General features: G+C 32.1%; 1 protein-coding gene across 1 annotated transcript; it reads right to left on the bottom strand.

The window, feature by feature from the left end:
• Window positions 1-3,570: 3,570 nt before the first annotated feature.
• LOC134242402 (uncharacterized) lies at window positions 3,571-22,718 on the bottom strand. Its single transcript, XM_062724472.1, has 8 exons — window positions 22,679-22,718; window positions 22,331-22,478; window positions 9,172-9,299; window positions 8,847-8,994; window positions 8,421-8,554; window positions 7,165-7,312; window positions 4,511-4,638; window positions 3,571-3,749 (listed from the first exon to the last, which is right to left on the bottom strand). The coding sequence occupies exons 1-8, from the start codon at window positions 22,716-22,718 to the stop codon at window positions 3,571-3,573; spliced, it is 1,053 nt and encodes a 350-aa protein (XP_062580456.1).
• Between the last annotated feature and the right edge of the window lie 235 nt (window positions 22,719-22,953).

Raw genomic sequence — 22,953 nt, 5'->3', positions numbered from 1 at the left:
CGTCATTCAGACATATCAACGACGTGTTGTCAATAAATAATGGTAATTTCCATTCCTACGTCGATACGATATACCCTGGTGAGCTTGATATAAAAGAAACCACAGAGTCCGACACTTCTGTTTCATACTTGGATATTTTACTTGAAAACGATAGTAATGGTAATCTAACAACGAAGCAATATGATAAACGTGATGACTTTAACTTTTCTATTGTCAACTTCCCTTACTTATGCAGCAATATACCTTCATCGCCTGCATACGGAGTATGTATGCCTCAGTTGATTCAATACACAAGAGCATGCTCTACGTATGAACAATTTCTAAAACGAGGTAAATTATTGACAAGCAAGTTCATGAAACAAGAATATCAGCAGTCTCGTTTAAAGTCATCATTCGTAAGTTCCATGGTCGATACAATGACCTTGTCAGCAAATACAATTTATCAATGAGTCAAATGCTGACTGACTTTTTTCATACCAATTGTTAGTCCAATTTATACACTGAATTGAAGACAGATTTTTTCCGTTATTTCCTGATCATGACAAGGAGCACATAGCGGGTCTGACCGGTTGGCAGGGGATGCTCACTCATCCATGGCACCTGATCCCACCTCTGATGTTTCGGGGGTCTGTGTTTGCTCTGCTCTTATTTTGTCTTTTTTATGGACTTTGAGATTGAACACTGTTCGTTATTTCCTTATTCTTCTTACACCTGTACTGCCTATTATACTCCGGGGCCATAAAACTTAGACAGGCTCACGTTTGATCTCAGTGTCACTTTTTTTCAATGGAATTAATGGTGGATAAATGAGTCTGAGATCAAAAGTAAGGTCGTCTAAGATTAATGGCCCCGGGGCCTGTTGACTTTGGATGCAAAAAATCGTTGTGTAAATTTTTTTGCTGTATAAGGCACCATGTTGCAAAGAACCGAAAAGGATTATTGGGAGTTGAAATTGTGGGCTCAATTTCTTGAAAAAATGTGCGAAATTCAACCCCGATTTTACATTCGTACACGTTGTCTATGCAACTTACTACGCGGCCATTTGCTAAGCCTCGCTATCAAATTCTAAAACAATGTCACGGATAGTTTCACACTTTCAAACAAGGCAGTCCCATGCAAATGAGAGCTGTAGAAGCTTGCTAACACCTGTGTGAACTATTCTGCACTTAGTCCATTAATGTTCGATCAAGGACGAAGGTCGACTTTACAATGGCCAATGAAATGTTGGTCCTTGCAACTATCTGTGAGGGAAAAAATCGTTTCTTTTAACGAATAATTTTGAACTTTTAATGTTACAGGGGAGCCTACTCTTTGATAAAAGAGACTATTTTAAGTGAAAAATCTTTATGTTATCCATAGTTTATATTACTGAAATCTTTTGAGTAGTCAATTCAATCAAACACGACATATATATGATGGTACATTAACTTCTTCTAACTACATTAACATGTATAATTCAATGATAAAGTGGTATCCGGTGTATTTTTTATGTTTTATATGGGTATGACGGTATTAATTCATTTAGTAATTTTGATGGTCAAAACACGCTAACTTATTGATTGTGACGTTATAAGTATGCTTTCTTTACATTCACTTAACAGCTTTTTTTCTATAAAAACCAGCTGTTTTGTGTGTAGACTTCAGTCAACAGTAGGGAGCGACTCCGTATGCTTCAGATTTAAGACAATTGTATGTGCAAACAGTACCAATTGCAAGTCTATGTATACGAAATCATTAAGGGGAAAGTCATTTAGGACGAAGTTAATAGATTCGCCCTGTATTGACCATTGGTTGGTCACCTATTTGTTCACCAAATAACGTTGTACCAACCAAATTACAGAGTACCATATTTATGACTGTGTTTACAAGTGGGCCATTTTATAGTCACAATAAATGTTATAAACTTTAAACAGAGTGTTATCCCTAATAATTATGATACAGATATTATCCAAAGTGAACCAAACATTAGTCATTACCTCATCCAAATAAGTGACCAGAAGTTGGTCATAACGTCAACCAACTTGGTGACCAAAAATTAGTCATTCCTTCACCCAATTTAGTGACCAAAGATTGGTCATTTTGTCAACCAGTTTTTAAAAGTGCCCACAAATTGGTCATTAACCATTAAATAAACTGTGACCAACGTAAATATGAAATCTCGACCAGTGACCAGAAAACCAAAAGCGATCCACGAGTTAATTATTACACGATACCCTCGGTTACGTTACATTATTATGTATCATATAAAACATTATCACGCACGCTTCATATACACTGAATACCCTTAGCAACTGAAAATTGAAAAGAATGCACCACATTGAAATTTTAAACATGGTTTTTAGAAACATACTTTTTCTTTTTGTAACATTAATATTTCCTTAAATAGCACAAAAGCATTGTGATATCTTGACTAAGTAAGCCAGAATTTATTTCGTGTATTAAAGTAACTAAATAGAAATGACACTATTATAGTCAAATTTACCTTACATTTTTAATATTATGTTTATGACAATATATTAATACCCCCCCCCCCCCTCTCTCTCTCTCTGTGTGTGTGTGTGTGTGTGTGTGTGTGTGAGTGTGTGTGTGTGAGGGTGTGTGTGTTTTACATATACTTGTTTTTGAAAAATATATATACTTCACTGCATATTTCATTTTAATCTAATGGTTGACCTCTTTTAATGAAAATAAGTGCTTACAAGTTTTCTCAAAAAATTGTGAAATTAAGACCAAAGAGTCATTGCTCCTTAAACAAACAGTAATAAAATAGGAATATTAATGAAAAGATAAAAATGCCCATAGTAAAGGTTGGTAAAGTATGAAAAAGTAAGAGTTTCCCAGAAATGAAGTGGTCATGGTACTTGAACTTTCAGCATTTTTGTCCGTATAAACTTTATTGAGGTATTTTCTTGGAGAATAACCTGAAAATAATGATTGTTTCTGAACTTTCACATGTTATTCATTTCAAAACAAAATTAAGAACGATTATGATAATATGCAACATTTAAATATTTTATAATCCCCGTAGAAAGTTAAAGATATCTACATCGTAAAAGCTAGATTTTAAAAACTCTTTATAATAAGATATTCCAGCTCTAATTTTATCGAATCTACAAAACTCTTTTTTATATATGAAGTTTAACAATTAACTGGTCTGTTTAATATTTGATAAAACACCTATGAAAGTTTAACGTAAACGTAACTGTAAGCTTACCATTCACACAGGTTATGTTTGACATCAATGGCTGGACAATTGCTTCAAAGTGAGCTTTCATGAATACTTCTGCTTCCTCGCCACAAATTGTCCTGCTTTTTTCTTGTACACAATTGAATGTCTCATTTGCTGCTCTATAAAATCATTATTGAAAAATAAGATTAAAAATACTTAGCATTTGAAAGCATAATTTACATAAATATTTCACACTTGTATTTTCCTTCATTTATTTAAACCATACAAATTATGTTAAGAATGCAGTTTACAAATTAAGTATTACTAAAAATGAGTTTAAATGTTTATTTTGTTTTGAAAAAGAAAAAAAATATTTACCGGTAATGTTAAATGCAACTATTTCAACGTATGAAAACATACCTGCATATATTTTCAGAGATTTCTCTGGACATACCAGAACCACCTGTCTCAGCCAAAATGATGTTAGCTTTTAATTCTGTCATGTGGTTTTTTACACAGGAATGAAGACCTCTACCAAAGAGAATGTCAACCACTACACATTTGAAGTTCTTAATAAAGCCTGTAATAAACAATTTATATTTCATTATGGTTCCATAATAATGCTTGGTGAAATTTAATAATTTTTATCTTATATTACTATAATTCAAACAGTTAAGATAATTTTATATATTTAATATGAGGACCGCTCAAAAATTAAGTCGACTTGTTGCACAGAAAAAAAATATTTTACGATATAATCGGGCAAAATCTCACACATAATTTAAAAGAATCTTTACTTATATGGTCTTCAAAATTTCATATTAAGATGTTGTAAATTGGTATCAATTTTGAGTGAGTTTTCAGGACATATCATGTTTTATAATGCATATTTGAGCATTACACATAATTTAACAAAAGTGTGGTGCACCGTCAATTCAACAGAGGTCATTTTCACTGGAAACGCATCAGAGAAAAATCACTATATTTCTGTTAGTACTTCAAATATCACGTCAGAAATCTAAATGCACAATAATAGAACAATTAAAACATACAATTGAGAAAATTGTCGAAAAAATATCGATAATTATAGAACATTAATGAGTTAAATTTTGGATTCCGCTTGTTTTTTTTTTTCAAATTTTTTGTCGTGCTCCGTACCCCTCCATCAGCGATATCAACAAACCGATATTTTTTGTAGAATGTTTTAAAAATACAAAGATTTTGCCCAAAATTTATTGGAATCTTTAAGATACATATTCCAGTGAAATTTTATAACTATATGACGTCTGTAAGAGTAAATAATAGCACAGTGAGCGTAATTTTTGAACGGCCCTCGTATACCTTGTTTCCCGACAGTACACAGGAAGGTGTCAGCAGAGAGCACGGTGTCTATGTTAAGGGAGACACTATTTGTAGAATGACATGTGGTTTTGATGTCTTCTAAGCAATGACTTGGCTCCCGTATGATACTGATCAATACAAGAAATAGCATGCTTACAAGGTAATTAATTAATTACTCAATGTAATCAATGTTTTCTATTTCTGTAGAGATTCACACTTTTAGCCAGTTATAGTTTAGTTTAAAATATATTTTATTCATACAAAGAAATGGATTGAACAGTAGGCATAAATGCCTATGATCGTTCTCTCAATTGGTCAAAGTACAATTACAAGTACATGTAAACATTGACAAAATGTATGAAGAGTAGATTATCAATTGGTACATATTTAGAATTTATTCAGAGAGAGAGAGAGAGAGAGAGAGAGAGAGAGAGAGAGAGAGAGAGAGAGAAATGATAAGGAAAAAATTAATTTAACAAATGGATAGGAAAAATAATAATTATATATTAATAAATAAAATATAATCAGCAAAAAGGAAAAAAAAACACACAAAACAAAAAACAAGAACATATGTTTGAGCAATTGTTGTTGACCTAGAGTAGTAAGAATTCCCTAACAAAGCAGTTTACCTAGTAAAATAATATATTTCCTATAGAATATAATAAACTAAAATTTCAATGAAAACCTCTTAAAGGTTCTTATAAAGGTATGTACATTATCAAAAAATGAAAAAAAAATTATCCAGACTTAATGAGTCTACACCATATAATATGTTTCTATATTAATTGGTATGTTATTTTCATTCAATTATTTTTTTCCTTGTAGCGTAATAGGTTTTGCCTGTCATGTTCCGCCATCTCATCAATAGCTGTTTGTACGGTGCGGGCATTGTAGCCTCTTTTGCATAAGTGGGACTTAAGAAGACCACAGACGCCCAAGGAACCTAAAGGACATGGTAGTAAAACCAGACTGGACAACCCATTACCTAACGGGGGCTTTAAAACTTGCTCTGACAGATGTCTTCTTTGTAAGCACAGCACTGATACAGACGGTTTTAACAGCCCTGTTACAGGCCGCAGCTACAAAATACTAGGGAATTTGTCCTGTCATACTGACAACTGCATTTATCTCATCAGTTGCAAAGTTTGCTCCAAACAGTATATTGGTGAAACAGGAGATATCCGCAGGAGAGTCAATAACCACTGTTCGACCATTAGGACCAAAAAACTCAATGAACCCGTTGGGGAACATTTCAACCTTGAGGGTCACAAATGGGAGAATATGACAGTAGTGGTGATTGACCATAACCCAAGATGGACAAATGCTCAGAGAAAAAGCAAAGAAAAGTTCTGGATGCACAGATTGAAGTCATTCCGCCCTAATGGTATTTACAAACTGAATGACTTCACCAGAATGAACGTAAACTAGACCCAATTCCTGATGATACTAAACAAGATTATTCTCTCAATTTAGTGTAAACTCTACAGTTAATTTGCGTCACCAACTCTCGAACAACCCACATAACTATGTATTGCTTACGCCTTTGTTAATTATTTTTTCCCAATAATAAGTCCTTAAATTTTTCAAAATTTATAATTGATCATAATTCATATGTTCAAATATCCCTGCTATATTATTTTTCTTTGATTATTCTTTATTAAGTAAAGTTACGCCATTTTGAGAGAATGAAACAATGTACTATTTACTGATTGTCGTAATTAATTAGCATAATTAATTCGTTCAATTATGTAAATCGCACTTCACCCGAGTATACCCGATAGACCGGACGCATTTCATAGCGGTCCGGATTTCTTTCTTTATTAGTGTTCTTAAAAACAATTTCCAATTCAACATGTAATTAAGTATGTAAATATCTAGTGTTTAGTAGTTTAGTAGTAGTGTTGGTTGTTTTTGTTTCTCTTTTTCCTTTGGTCCTATGACTTTTCAACTTTTTTCTTTGTCCTGAGGAAGGGCCAGGGCGTCCCGAAAATTTGACAATTTTTTTTGTTCGTGTCGTTGGTCATTTTTAGTGCTTTATATATATATATATATATATATATATATATATATATATATATATATATATATATATATATATATATATATATATATATATAGGGCAAACCCAAACTAGAGGAGTCAATTTGGGATTTATTTTTTTAATAGTTTTAGAATTATAATCTAGATCGTGGAGGCTTTAATCATGTTTCAGACCCTGTACAAGAGACACCAACAAAACGAGGAAAATATTGTACATCTAAGCCTAATTCACTATCATGTCTTACTTGAAATCAGCTTTGATAGTAGGCAATATCTGTTAGAATAACAACTTTTTAAATTGAATTTGCAGCTGATCTCTTAATTCTCAAAATATTGTTTTTTTGCAGAATTGCTTGCACGAACTCTAAAAGTGTTTTAAATAGTTACATGTACTTGTAGCAATGTAGAACAGACAAATACTCTTGTTTCTGTAAAACAAGCATCATGATCGAGCATGAAAAATATCAGTATTACATATTTAAATCTTCATTGTATTATATACAATCTGCCTTATCATTGGCCAGCAAGTTGCATTGCATTAATTTTTATATTCAAATTATTTTGAATACTTCATCAGTTGAAATGGAAATTTATGATGAAAAATAAAATTTTACCTGCAATATTCATCAACGATCTTTTCTGTATTTAAAATCTTGTAATTGTTTATTGATTTTAATTTCCTCACAAAATTTGGTATAGATGACTGCAGTAGGCATTTAGAAAACCCGTCTTTGTTACATCCATGTACACGTACAATTGTATCTAAAATAAAGAAATACTTGTTCTTTTTATTCATTCTTAACACAAAATGATTACTTCTTGATTAATTTAAAAGTATCATAAACTTCACAATAAATAAGATAATTGTTGACTGTTATTTTAGTTTTGTGTTTTTAAAGACGTTCATTCTCCTGACATACAGATCATTGACGTAAATTTTATATTTACCCCTGCGATTCTTTGAGAACAAATTTACATCAAATGTGTATTGATATTTCAGATTCATTTGAATGTGAAGGGTGAAAAATCAAAGAATGATCGATCTAAAAAAAAATCGATAAACGGTTCAAAAATGTGAAATGTGAAAATGGCATTAAAAGGCTCCCCTTTGAGATCGCAGATGTGGAATTATGTGCCTTGGAGGAGTAAGCATCCCTAACTTAACATGTTGTGAACCTATGCATTGATCAGTATAATATCAAAGACCTAACAAAAAGTATGAAACAGGTTTAGGTCAGACTTTAATACGAACCAATGGAGTAAAGAAATTTGCTAACAACGTCCATACAAGAAGAATAGAATTTACGAAATGCCAATTTTTCTATCATTCTTAAATTTTACACCGTTCATTATAAATGATGTTAATTCATTGAGAGATATTAACCCTATTGTATTTGATCGATTAACTGGTTGCATTTTGTTTTATGTCCCATTCAAAATTTTCAACTCATATAGAGACTTCACAATATAGAAATATACGTCTATAAATTTAAACGTTTTTCGGCACTCAAGGCTATTGAGCATGAAGTGGGGTATCTAAATCACAGCAACAATTATTCTAACACGGAGTGTCTGATTTTAAAGTCTCATTAAAAGAAAAACCACAACCTTTAGAAGTAAGGCAAAAGAAGGTTTGCTTTCTAATTGTTGATCGACTTAAGCAAGTCGCGTCCAATATTGACCGAACAAACTTTCTACCAAATAAGCTTTCATGACACGTATTCTTTTCGAATATGATGTTGAATATATATTATTCGAAGATATATATAATAAATTTCGCTTATATTAGTTTTAAAGGCACACACATGTATAGCTTCCTTAAATTCCTTTTATTTCTTGCAACAAATAGCTCAGTTTAAAATATACATACTATTATCACATGATATGTTTTTCTTCAATGGCTGAATCGCAGCTTCCATTTTTGCACGCATGACTTTGGTTGCTTCGTCACTGCACAATTTGTTTGCTTCTTCTTCCATACACATTACGGTTTTATTTGCTGCTCTAAACGGTTATATATGGTATATATATATATATATATATATATATATATATATATATATATATATATATATATATATATATATATATATATATATATATATATATATATATATATTTGATATAATTTCACAAAACAGTGAACAGTTAGAGAGAAAAATATTACGGTACCTGTGAAATATAAAAGATGTGCATGTTAGACCTTTACAATTTATTGTACTATTTTTTCTTAAAATCTCTGTTAGATGTTTTGTCTTTTTTCTAGCATGTGCGAAATAATTGTACAAAATATTACCTGCATATTTTGCCATCATTATTAGAACTACCTATCTGGGACTCTATGACAGATTCGAATAATTCTTTCATATAATTTTGGCATATCTCAAAACTTGTTTGATTTTGGATATGATCAAGAATCGCACATTGGAAATGGTCAATGAAATCTACAAAAGAATTTCAAAAATTACTGTTTTTTAAATACTTTTAAAAAAGGTTACATTTTTCAAAGAAAACAATAGAGTTTCCATATGAAAGTATTAACACAAATGCTTGAATTACATTGTAGCATTTTCATCGTATTATGTATGAAGTATAGTTTCTCTATTTATGAGCATCAGTACCTTGCTTTCCTTCTGAACACAGAAATTTCGAAGGAGCAGTCAACACGTCTATGGTGAAAGTGATTCTGTTTGTAATCAAACATTTCATTTTGACGTCCTCTAAGCATGGTCTTAAACTCTTCATTGAGCTGTTTCAAAAAAAAGAGAAAACATATGATAAATTAGTCAATAGAACCTTTTTTTTAAATCAATCATCACTTCCATGCAAATGATAAATTTGTGATATCAATTCACTTAAAATAACTTAAGGGGAGACCTATGTCCGAAAAGTCTCTGTGTGAAATTTTCAAAATTTTGACATTTGTTTCCTGACCAAGTGCTCTTTCTTTTTAGGTATTAAAATAATACCTTTATATGCTTATTTTTACACAGGAGCACGTGCAAAAATAGTGTGAAATGCTAAAAATAGATTATTTTCAAACATTATTGTTCTACTTCAAATATGCACTAAAAAGAACCAAAAATGTCAAATCACATTCGAAATCAACAGGTATTTAATATATATGACTTGTATCTTTAAAATGAAGGCAAATTAATTATAATTCATCATGCATGAAAATTAATACTGGAGCACAATGTTAGTATCACCCCGTTTTCTTTTCGTATGTTTTTTTTTTTTACAATTCCGACATGCAAAACAGGTAATATCTTAAAAAGTCTTTGTGTGAAAATGTTGTAATTCATATTTTTTCAAAGTAATGATTCATCTCTTCATTTTAACAAAGAAAAAAAATGTACCTTTATGATAAAATAAACGAGAAATATGACGTTTTCTTTTATTTTCGTACTCTTGTGTTACATGTATAAATATTGACCTATCTGCACTAAGACAAAGGTAAGTAAGCACTGACGACAATCTGAATACTAAACTTTTTTGCAGAAAACGAGTATTTTGTTTTGATAAGAAACAATTTACACATATTAATTCATTTTTTCTTCATCCTAATCATTCCCCCCCCCCCCACATTTCCCCGTCACGAACCAACACCTTTTAGAACCTAGCAATGAATGACTTTATACAATAAAATCTACATGTACTATATATAAATCAATAAGCAAATATAGGTACAAGTACATTCCTTAATTTTTTCTTAGTTTTATCCAGAAAATACAATTAATGGTAAACATGAAATTAAACATATTTTCCTGATTTAAGCCGCTGTCTTTGCTGAAATTTATCTTATCATTTTGCACTTATATATCAACATATCATCGAGGATGTATTTTTTCACAATTGAAACTGCTATGAATTATCAACCAAAGGAAGAGAGTTCTAATAATTATTTACAAAATCCATAAATCGAATAAAACTGTTATAAATGATGAATAAATTTTCTTTTTGTAAATCATGGACTTATTGATAATTAAAAAATGTTATGCCTATATCACTGTTGCAAAATCAAACGTCGCTATTGTGACGTCACAGATCGCTGCTTTGACGTAGAACGACATAGGTTCCCCCTTAAGCTGGTATTTCCTACCAAAAGTATTCGTTAATAGAGAGTGATTAATGAAGTTTTTCTTTTTGTGTAGTTTACCAGTGGAATGGATTCGTTCAGGGAGCATAATCCATTATTTTTTTACAAAGGTGATGCATGAAAGAGATAAAGAAGGAAACGAACATTATTTAAGCTCAGAGGTCCATAAAACATTACAAACAGGAGGCCCATGGGCTACAGTGCTTACCTGAGCACTGTAGTAAGGAAAAAGTAGAAATTGGTTTATTATTGAAATCCAAAAGTAGTCCCAGTACCAATCATGTTGCTATTCTCGAGAAGATGATTTTTAAAGAATTTTACTATTTCTATGTAAAACTTTGGTCGGCCATTTTGACCCCGCCCTAACCTCGGGGGTAATGATTTTAACAAATTTGAATCTACACTACCTGAGGATGCTTCCATATAAATATGAACATTTATGACTTTGTTATTCTTGAGAAGAAGATTTTTAAAGAATTTTCCTATATATTTCTATGTAAAACTTTGGTCGGCCATTGTGGCCCCGCCTTACCCCCGGGGGTCATGATTTGAAAAAACTTGAATCTACACTACCTGAGAATATTTCCTCATAAGTTTTATATTTCCTGGCACAGTGGTTCTTGAGAAGAAGATTTTTAAAACGTACTACCACCAAATTTTCATTAATTCCCAATTATCTCCCCTTGAATGAGGGCGTGGCCCTTTATTTGAACAAACATGAATCCCCTTCATCCAAGGATGCTTTGTAGCAACATTGGTTGAAACTGGCCCAGCGGTTCTTGAGAAGAAGTAGAAAATGTGAAAAAGTTTACGACGACAACAAACACGCTAAAATAACTTAAGAGGAACCTTCACATTGTGAAAAAAAAACTGGATCTAACTATCTGTGTGTTTTAAGAAAGGAAATTCTACACAGCCGTGAGTACTGCTTACTATACGATCTTTAAAACATCTCAATTCGTCCGTGCTGTTTCCTTTGTGATAGACATTGTTTACGCTATTTCCAAATAAAAATAAAAACATGCCTGGTTCTAAGAATAGGTCAGAAAAAAGCAAATCTGGGGCTGAAAAAATGAAACGTTTGAAACAACAGACGACAATAGGGTCACTAAAAGCTGATTTACTTGAAATTAAAGAATGTTTGCAACAAACGGTCAAAACATGCGATTTAGAATCCATAGTGAAAGGACTTCTGAAGATTCATGAAGCAAATGCAGAAAAAAGAGAAACACAGTTAAACAAAAGAATCGAGAATCTGACAAAAGACGTTGATAGATTAACAATGGAAAATGAAACTCTAAAAGAAAAACTGTGCAAAACTTACAAAAACAATAAAGAACTGAAAAAGGAAATGGGTGAGCTGAAAGATCTAGCTACTTTTGCAACAGTGAAAGCTAATTATAATGAGCAATACAGCAGAAAAAACAATATTAAAATTTACGGGGTCCAGGAAACAGAAGGCGAGGATATTATAGAGGTCGTGAAATCTGTACTGAAAGAGAAAGGGGATGTAGAGGTAAACGAACGTGACATTGTAGCAGTTCACAGAATACATGGAACCAGGGGAAAGCACCAAAACCCATTCTTATGAAGATGGTAAATGACGACAAAAAGGCCCACATGATGCGAAAGCGATCAATAGTGAAGGAGGCCCCCGGTAACATTCGACTGGGCGACGACGTTACCAAGGAGAACAGCGAGTTGATCGCGCGTCTGTTGGACAGTGAGGGTGTTTCAGCGGCATGGTATTTCAATGGAGCGGTTTATGCACAGGTGAAGAAAAAACGAGTGAAGTATGACATTCTTGATGACATCGCACACAAGGTAAATAAGATCCGGTTTAAAGACGAATAATGACCCCCATCGATTAATGACCGGGGGTCATTTTTCAACGACAAAAAATGACCCCCTACACGTAGAAAAAAAATCATTTTTTGTAGAAAAATAGTCCTGGGGTCATTATTTTATTTGTTAGTACTATTAAAAAATGACCCCCACTGAAAAATGACCCCCTTTAAAGTGATGCAAAATTTATAACAGGTGAAAGGGGAAAATATGATGTATATTATAATTGTATTTCCTTCGACTAATTCATACATTTGTTCGAATAGATTTGATCTTTGTTCTTCTTAGCACGTAGGTGCAATAAAGTTCCTAATTTCTCTATGCCGAAATATTGACAAATCAGTGTTAAGCAATTAAGAATCAATCAATTATTCTTCATTTCTCTGATAAATGAGCAAACCTAGAAAATCAAAAATGGTATATGTAAATGGATCAAACGCACGCTGGGGATGAAATTTATGAATATATTTTTTTTTCTTTACTGACTCCATTGATACGTTGTTTCAGAAAAAAATATTTGTTGGGAAAAAAGTAGAAATTAGTAGCAGACGAATTAATGTCGGTGCGTACAAAAAAGTAATGTTATCGAATTAATGAGGTTTCATTCGGAGGAGTGAGTAAAAATAGAAATGGATGAAAGGACCCCTGTATATTTTTTTATATGTTCCATCCTGTACATGCAGACTATCACTATATGATTTAAGATACTTTAAATCTTTGCAAATACATATTGTTTTTATACCCCCCCCCCCCTAAAGAACATTACGTTAAATCAAAAAAATAAATAAATAAATAAAAAGCAAAAATATAAATAAAACTCTATACCTTTCAATAATACTAAAAGAGGCTGTAGATAAAATATTGAAATGAAGTTAAGCCTTCACACAAGTACTATCATATCATAATTAACTTCACCATGATTAAAGCATCCTTTAAATCTTGGTTGGGGTAACTTGTAAGTATTGTGGCAAAGTAACAGTTGAAAATTAGTAGAAAAGTATATTATTTTAAGCTTTTTTTAGTCCCTCCTTATAGAAAAATAAAAGTAGGCTAGTTTTTTTTGTTGCTTTTGTTGATAATCGACTTCCTCCTAAATATGTTAGGGGTGGGGTGGGTATAACACCTAAGAATATTCTCTGTAAAGCTATGGGCTAGTGTAAAATACACATTCTAATGCAAAAACTATACATGTCAACATAACCTTTTGAATTAGCACACAGTATTCATTACATTTCTTAATTCTTGTTTTACTCCACTCTTTCACTCAGTTATGAATGTATTTATTTTTCAGAGACTTTAATATGAAAATTCAGAACAGACTTTTTCATTTTTTTGTAACGTCTTCTTTATACTGTATCATAATATGAAAAGTTAATTTAAGACCATTTCTTTTTATGTCCCCGTAAGCGAAGATTCGGGGGTATATAGTTTTATCGTGTCCGTCTGTATGTCTGTCTGTCTATCTGGCGGTCTGTTTGTCCGCAAAACTATAACCTTGACCATTACTTTACATTTATTGTAGCTATGACTTTCATATTTAATATGTGTATTCCTTGTGACAAGGCCTTACTTTGGATACCACCAAATTTGACCTTTTGACCTTTACCTTGGAGTTTGTCCCAATTTACACAAAAATGCCAAATTTTTACTTTGGACATAACTTTTAAACAGTAGATACTAGTACTCTCATACTTCACATATTTTTTGGCATGACCTTTCATTGGACACTAAAAATTTTGACCTTTGGACCTTGACCTTGGAGATTTCCGTACTTATAAAAAAACTTTTAATTGGCCATAACATTTGAACGGTTAGGGCTAGGGTTTTCATACTTCACTTATGTAATCCTTGTTACATTAAACATTTCTTAAGAAACCATCAACTTTGACCCTTTGACCTTTGAGTTTGACCTACCTTTCAAAAATTTATCCTTAGCCATTACTTTTGAACAAATGGTGCTACGGCTTCCCTGTTTTGCAATTGTATTTCTTGTGAGAAGACCCTATTTTGGGTACCAATATATTTAAATTGCATTTCAGAAAACATTAATCTTCGCTATGTTGGCATACAGGGGCATAGCTGTTTCACAAACATATCTTTTTATATATAAGAGGAGTTACGGATAAGAGATGGATAACCCAAATCGTAACAGACGGACGGACGGACATCCTGATCACTATATACCATCCCGCCTTTCAAGCGGAGGATATAATAATATATAATACTGCTGATTTTTCTGTCAGTATGATGATTTCCACCATCGAAAAACAATGTTTACCTAATTAACACTTTAGGCTCGATAAATCTTTAACTCTTTTAGAATCTGAATCATCGCATTAACCTTAAAATATAGCTATAATTGTATAATGTTATGAGACCAACATATCATCAATTTATTCCTAATGAGCTCAGGTGAGCATTTTGGCCAATATGCTTCTTTATCTATTTTTTTTTTTTTGCACCCTAAAAATTTCAGCTTTAATCCACAGGGAGTCATTTTTCTACAGGGTCATTTTTCTTCACGTGGGTTCTGCAAATTTTCAGAGTTGTGACATTTTTTCTACGGGCAAAAGGGTCATTTTTCGACGTCGAATATGACCGGGGTCATTTTTTGCTGTCGAAAAATGACCCCGGTCATTATTCGATGGCGGTCATTATTCGTCTTTACACCGGGATTAAAATATTTGTCCGTATCCCAACCGATTTAAGTGCTGTAAAGTGTTTTTCCGGTGTCATACGTAATGTCAAACATTGACTGTCATACGTATTGCTAAACAGTGACTCACTACATCAGAGTAGTCAACTTGTTTTTTCGTGGAATTTTTTTTAGTGTTGAAAATCATTATCTGATTTATTGTACTGTTGTTCTCTTCCTTGCTCTTTCTTCTTTTCTTTCTTCTTTTCTCTTCCGTATCTCGACATATTCAAATCATTAATTTACCTTCATCGTTCCGTTGGGTATCTAACCGTTTTTGCACAATTATTATACCAAATGGTTAAAATTCTATCCGTAAACTGCCAAGGTTAAAGCCCGAGATAATAAGCACCACCCTCAGATTTACCTGGTCTGTATCCCCCTGTCAATCAAATAAATTAAGGGCCATCATTGGGTACTTGAAATTGATTGACATTTAGCTACTAGTCCCTGTGTATCTCTCTTCACCTTGTTTGACACGCGTGGTCACCATCAAATTAACTTTCGGTCGTCTGATGTTTACCGCTAAATCACTATCGTAATGAGGAAGCCATTTGGATACAAACAATTTTAACTTGATTATAATTGATATGATTATCTTTATTACAAACATTTCATCATAAAATGAAAATGATTAATAGTGTTTCAATACAGGAAATCACACTTACGTTCTTGTTTTGAGACGCGGCGAAAACATTAAGGAGCATAAAGGAGAAAATAAGCTGGTAACATTTTTTGCATGTATTGGATAGTAATGTTGAAAACAAAATGTCTGATTAGTAACAACTTCGCCTGGAACAGTATTAAATATATTAAGAATTTCTTTCTTTTCTCTTCCTTTTTTATAACCGAGAATTTCTTGCTGCGTGGGTTGTTACCTCCGTTCAAGGTCACAGGTGTTTTTTGAAAGAAATACGCAATAAATTAATATGTTGTTTTCAGTTGTTTAATTATTATCTGAATTTACTAAAAATACATACATATTTGCATGTAATTCTAACTTTACGAAACCATCATTATCGCGAATTTTTCACAATAAGATACAGAATGTACATTTGCTAAAAATAGGACCACGCGATTTTTATACAAACGGGAAGTAACTGTTACTATTTGACGCGATCGAAGCTCTAAAATTGCTAAATATGAAAAGTTTTTAAGATTTTGAAAGGGAAAGGCAAGGATGAGTATTTTACTTTTGAATTTTTACCTGTGTTTCATTATTTTTTTTTAACAACGAAATCAAGTCATTGCTACTGTGACATACAATGTACTAAGGTACATTAGATTTTTTAACAAAAGTCATGAGATTTCTGCTTGTATGATATTAGATATAAGTCTGAAATTATGGAATTTATAACTATCATCAATTATTACTTATGATATTTTTTTATTTACGGTGTTGAGATTTATTAATTTAATTAATGATGAACATAGGGCCAACAAGCTGTACAGGTAATACTCATGGACTTCCTATGTATACTGTTTGTGTATAGGGGTTAGCGCTTCCCACGGTCTGCACGACCGTCATGCCTCTGGGTGCCACGCATGTAAAATTTAGTCCCTCCCCTTACCTGAGAAAACCGTACGGTTAAAAATCTCGGCCTTTAAGGTGATATTGCAAAACGCAAGGATGTTTTTAATTATTTACGATCGTTAAAATATAATATTTATTGCTTGCAGGACACACACTTCTCCTGTGATATAGAAAATGAAGTAAGAAATTTGGGGGGGATACCAGTGCTTTTTAGCTCACCTGAGCCGAAGGCTCAAGTGAGCTTTTCTGATCACATTTTGTCCGTCGTCCGTCCGTCTGTCTGTCTGTCCGTCTGTCCGTCTGTAAACTTTTCACATTTTCGACTTCTTCTCAAGAACCACTGGGCCAATTTTGACCAAATTTGGTACAAAACATCCTTGGGTGAAGTGGGATTTAAATTATTAAAATAAAGGGCCAAGTCTCCTCACAGGGGAGATAATCAAGAAAAGACAAAAATAGGATGGGGTCATTAAAAAATCTTCTTCTCAAAAACCACTGGGCCAGAAAAGCTGAAACTTATATGGAAGCATCCTGGTATAGTGTAGATTCTAAATTGTTCAAATCATTACCCCCGGGGGAAGGGCGGGGCCACAATGGGGAATCAAAGTTTTACATAGGAATATATAGGAAAAATCTTTGAAAATCTTCTTTTCAAGAACCACTGGGCCAGAGAAGCTGAAACTTATGTGGAAGCATCCTGGGCTATAGAAGATTCTCAATTGTTCAAATCATGACCCCGGGGGGAAGGGCGGGCCACAATGGGGAATCAAAGTTTTACATAAGAATATATAGGAAAAATCTTTGAAAATCTTTTTCTCAAGAACCACTGGGCCAGAAAAGCTGAAACTTATGTGGAAGCATCCTGGGGTAGTGTAGATTTTAAAATGTCTAAATTATGATCAGTGGGGTAGATTGGGGATGCATTATGTATTACAAGGAGGAAATCTGGTAAAGAACAGAATAGTCAAAGCTTCTGAGGTGAGCGATGTGGCCCATGGGCCTCTTGTTTAGTTCATATACTACAAACTCCAGAGGAGTCGTAATTCTAATTGAATTAATAATAACGTTGATTTTAAACCTATTATATTGCAGGAAAGGGCGATGTTGCCGGAAACTATGTATTACTTAAAGCATGTATAGAGGGCCATGAAGTATTGTTATGCACTATTTATGGTCCTAATAATGACACACCACTCTTTTATGAAAACATTCAAAATCACATTGATGATATGTATTGCAGTCAGATTATCTGGTGTGGTGATTTTAATCTAGTTTTAAACCCTGACTTAGATTATTACAATTATAAATCTATTGATAATCCGAAGGAAAGAGACAAGGTGTTGGAAATAATAGAAAATTCTTCTTATATTGACCCTTTTCGACAATTACACGAAAATGCTCGTAGATACTCCGTTGAAACAAAGTCGTTTATATTTCTTTTTGATATCTGAGTCAGGGTTAGAAAAATGCACTATAGAATCTAGCTATAGATCAGATCACTCCATAATATCACTGTCTATAGCTTTTAATGATTTTAAGAAAGGAGGTTTATGGAAGTTTAATAACTTTTTACTTCATGATGAAAATTATTTGGAATGCATTAAAAATGTTATCTTAGAGGTTAAAAAACAGTATGCAACTGCAGTATACAATATGGATAACATAAATAATATCCTAGATTCAGATATTTCCTTCACTATAAATGATCAATTACTTCTTGAAACCATGCTCTTTGAAATAAGGGGTAAAACTATATCCTATGCAACTTACATAAAAAAAAGAAAAAGGAAAATAAGGAGAAAGAATTAATAGAAAATATCAGGATACTGGAAGAAAATGTTTGTGAAAATAATATTGATGAATTATTTAGTAAAAAGCAAGATTAGAAAACATTCGAAAACATAAGTTACAGGGTTCATATATCAGAAGTAGAGCAAAATGGGTAGAGGAAGTTGAAAAACCATCAAATTACTTTTGTTCATTAGAATCTAGAAACTTTACTAGTAAGATCATACCAAGATTAGAAGATAATAATGGAAATGTTATTTATGACCAAACAGAAATTTTAAGAGAAGCAAAATATTTTTATGAAGAGTTATATACAAAAAGTACAGTTACTACAAATACTGATAATTATAGTTAATGAGCTAAGAAATAAAGAAATTCCTAAGCTTTCAAGCAAGGAATGAGAATCTATAGTAGGTGAAATTACAATGGAAGAAGCTTCTTCTACACTTTACAAAATGAAATCAAATAAATCCCCTGGATCAGATGGTTTCTCTGCAGAATTCTTCAAGATGTTTTGGAAATACATTGGGGTTTTTGTAATTAGATCTATTGATTAAGTATAACAGTCTATCTATTACACAAAAACACGGTATCATTACTTTGTTACCAAAAGGTGACAAGCCAAGACAATACTTAAAGAATTGGCGACCTATCACTTTATTAAATACGGTATATAAAATTGCATCTGGATCTATTGCAAACAGAGTAAAACGCTATTTAGATAAAATCATTAATGAAGATCAAAGAGGCTTCATCTCCAATAGATATATAGGAGAAAACACCAGGTAAATATATATCATAATGCATTACACTGAGGAAGAAAATAGACCTGGATTATTACTAATTGACTTTTAAAAAGCTTTTGATACACTTTCATGGAGCTTTATACAAGGCGCTCTTAAATTTTTTAACTTTGGTCTCTCAATTAAGAAGTGGGTATCCCTTTTTAACACAGATATTACATCTGCAATAAACCAAGGTGGTAATCTCTCTGATAGAATTAACATTCAGAGGGGCTGCAGGCAAGTTGACCCTTTGTCACCATATATATTTATTATATGTGCAGAAATTTTAGCAATCTAAATTAGATTAAATAAAAATATTAAAGGTATTTCTGTAAACAATACTGAAAAAAAGATTTCTCAGTTAGCATATGATATATCAATTATTCTTGATGGTAGTAAAACGTCCCTCACAGAAACATTGCAAACACTGAAGACATTTTCAGAAATGTCTGGATTACATATCAATTATTCCAAAACTCACATAGTGTGGATAGGCTCAAAAAAATTTAGTGATAAAATTTTGCTGCCAAATTACAAAATTAACTGGGGCACTACCAGATTTACTCTTCTTGGAATACATTTTGATGTAGATTTGGATAAAATATTACCATTAAATTATGAACCAAAACTGGTACATATCAAATCAATACTTAAACAATGGGAGAAAACTCCCATAGGGAAAATTACAGTTATTAACACATTAGTTCTACCATTACTAAATCATATTTTAATGTCCATCCCAAATCCTTCTGAATCGTTCTGTAAGGAACTGGAAAAATGTTTTTTTTCATTTATATGGAATAATTCAACCCATAGGGTAAAGAAAGAAGTAATTTTGAAAAAATATGAAGAGGGGGGTTTGAAAATGTTAAATTTGACATCTTTCATAGCCTCCATGAAATTATTTTGGATAAGATATCTAATTTTTACAAATAGGGGGTTGGAAAACCTCATTCCTAAATTCAATTTTAACAAATTTATAAGTTGTGGAATTGAATATACTGCAACTTTTTTAAAAACATTAAAAAATAAATTTTGGATCGATGTTTTTAAGTCCTGGATAATGTTACAAAATCTTGAGAAAAAGTTTGATGTTTCTGGTGACTCGCCACTATTTTACAATCCACATTTGCATATTGGTGGAAAACCATTTTATAATAAACAAATGTTTGACAGCAGCAACATTAGACAAATTAATGATATTATTAATGAGGATGGTTCACTATTTTCCTATGAGCATTTCTGCAACACCTATCCAAATATAAAGATTAATTTCTTAGAATTCAATAGTATTATTCATGCTGTAAAGGATTTGATGAAAAATTCTGGTCAGGAAAAAACAATAAAAAAGCTCACTAATCCCATAATAATGTCTAATATCTACAGAATAATGAAATGTAGAAAATCCAAATGCTATTATGAAATCTTTATTCAAAATTCTTCTGTCACAGCAGGTAGAACATATTGGGGTGAGCTTTTAGAAGCTGGAACTCAGGAATGGAAAAAAATTCACATGATACCCTTTAGGGTAACAAAAGACTGTAGACTCCAATGGTTTCAATATAGGATCTTAAACAAAATCTTAGCAACAAATTCATTTTTATTCAAAATATAAAAAAAATGACTGTAAATTATGCAGTTTTTGTCATACTGAGGATGAAACAATAGAACACATTCTATGGGAATGTGATAATGCACAATTTTTCCTTGAAGAATTTGAGCATTTGTTTGAAGATAAAACTGGTCTAATGATAAATATTACTAAGAAATCTTTTATTTTAGGATTGATTGAGGAAAATACTGATATTCAAAATGCTATTCTTCTTTGGCTTAAATACTATATTTACACTGCAAGGTACACAAAGAAACCTATTAATGTACAAAATGCAATATCACAAATGAAATTTCATTATGAAACACAAAAAATTATCTCTTTTAAGAATGGTAAAAAGGAAAAGTTTGATACCCAGTGGAACAGATGGAATCTGCTAGTTTCTTAACTAGAACCTTTACACTCTTTCTCTCTCTCTCTCTCTCTCTCTGTCTCTCTCTCTCTCTCTCTCTGTTGCTCACCTCTCTCTCTCTCTCTCTGTTGCTCACCTCTCTCTCTCTCTCTCTCTCTCTCTCTCTCTCTCTCTCTCTCTCTCTCTCTCTCTCTCTCTATTGCTCTCTCTTTCTTAAAATAAAAAACACATCATTCTGTCTCTTTTGAAATATGTATATAATGCTTTATGTTGTATGAATAAAAAAAAACAACAAAAAAAAAACACGACAGACAACGGACAAATTTCACTTAAGCTTTCGTTTCAGGTGAGCTAAAAAGGAACAGATCAAAGACGGACCTCTAAAGCATCAGAGGTGAGATCATGTGCCATGGAGGAGTGAGCATCCCATGCCCATCGGACAAACCCGCCACGTGATCTTTGTCATGATGGGTAAAATCGGAAAAATCCATCATTAATTCATTGTGTAAATAATGGGCTAACGATTTCATTTAAACACACTTACCATATTCAAAATTTGCTATAGTTAACTTTATTTGTTTATTAACTTAATTTTAAGATTCAAATTCAAACAATTCCTCATTCAACGTTTTTATGGATGGGATGCCATTATTTATGGCGAATTGTGTCAAATATGTGCGTCATATTAAATGTACATGTAATACAAAAGAAATCACCAAAGTGATTTCTTTAAAATTTCACATAAAGTAAATATAAAGTCATCAGGTACCAAATCATGCTGGGAACTATTTTATCACAAGTAATACACGGGTCAAATATGAATGCCCTATCTCTTCTCAATCGAAAGTTTTAATAAAAATAACATTTTGTGAGAGTAATCATACTTCAAGGTCTAGGTCACAGGGTTTCTTTCTATTCAAATGCTATGACCAAGGTTAAAGTTCTTGTGACGTATTGAATAACAAATTAAATTAAATTTTCCCTCGCCTTCGCCAAAGTGGAAGACAAGAAAATATTTCCTTCAGAAAATTTCTGTAATAGTAATTAAGGACTAATTGTTAAATTCTTACCTACAATATTCCTCTACAGTGTCTTTGGCATTCAATCTCTTTAAAATTTCTGGTGAGTTAATCTTGTTTGCAAAGTTTTGCAATGAATGCATATGTTGCCTGAAGCAATCAGCAATTCCCGTATTCGTACACCCTTTGACAAGGATCCCTAATTTAAGCATACATGTCAAATGTTTTGCTAACAAGGTAAAATATATTGATATCCTCATTAAGTAAATATGTACATGTATATGATAAAGAAGATAATTCCCGATAAAAATCATTTGTTGGTTCAATTTTGATGATGTTTAACAAATTCGGATTTACTTTACTATAATCAATTAAAATCGATGAACATTTAATACTCACCAGATACACTAGCAAATGTAATTAGTAGAAGGTAGGCCATTGTCACAAATTGTATTTTTACAATAACAATAACTTTAACCTAAATATTGCAAATTAAATATTCTTTTCTTCATGGAAAATCCAAAAGGGATTTTTTTCGACATGCTTACTGTTTTTATGCGTCATTTATTTGCGTATTTATTTTGGAGACAAAAATGTGATTAATTTTAGAAATTACGTTTTTTTGATAAATATTTTTTAAATTGTGTATTCGTCTTTGTATGTTTTGCAACCTG

Source organism: Saccostrea cucullata, unplaced genomic scaffold (genome assembly GCF_032062105.1).
Source record: "Saccostrea cucullata isolate Sc308-1 unplaced genomic scaffold, CSIRO_AGI_Scuc_v1 ctg268, whole genome shotgun sequence".
Classification (NCBI taxonomy): Eukaryota; Metazoa; Mollusca; class Bivalvia; order Ostreida; family Ostreidae; genus Saccostrea; species Saccostrea cuccullata.
The sequence above is the reverse complement of the archived record's forward strand: the minus strand, read 5'-3'. Positions and strand labels throughout refer to the sequence as shown.

What these genes read in the sequence shown, in the direction of transcription:
- LOC134242402 (XM_062724472.1), bottom strand. Translation starts at nt 22,718, where the DNA reads ATGGCCTACCTTCTACTAATTACATTTGCTAGTGTATCTG. An exon ending in GTGTTCAGAAGGAAAGCAAG is followed by an intron (nt 8,995 to 9,171) that starts GTACTGATGCTC and finishes ATTCTTTTGTAG; the next exon opens with ATTTCATTGACCATTTCCAA. An exon ending in AAACATATCATGTGATAATA is followed by an intron (nt 7,313 to 8,420) that starts GTATGTATATTT and finishes TCTTTATTTTAG; the next exon opens with ATACAATTGTACGTGTACAT.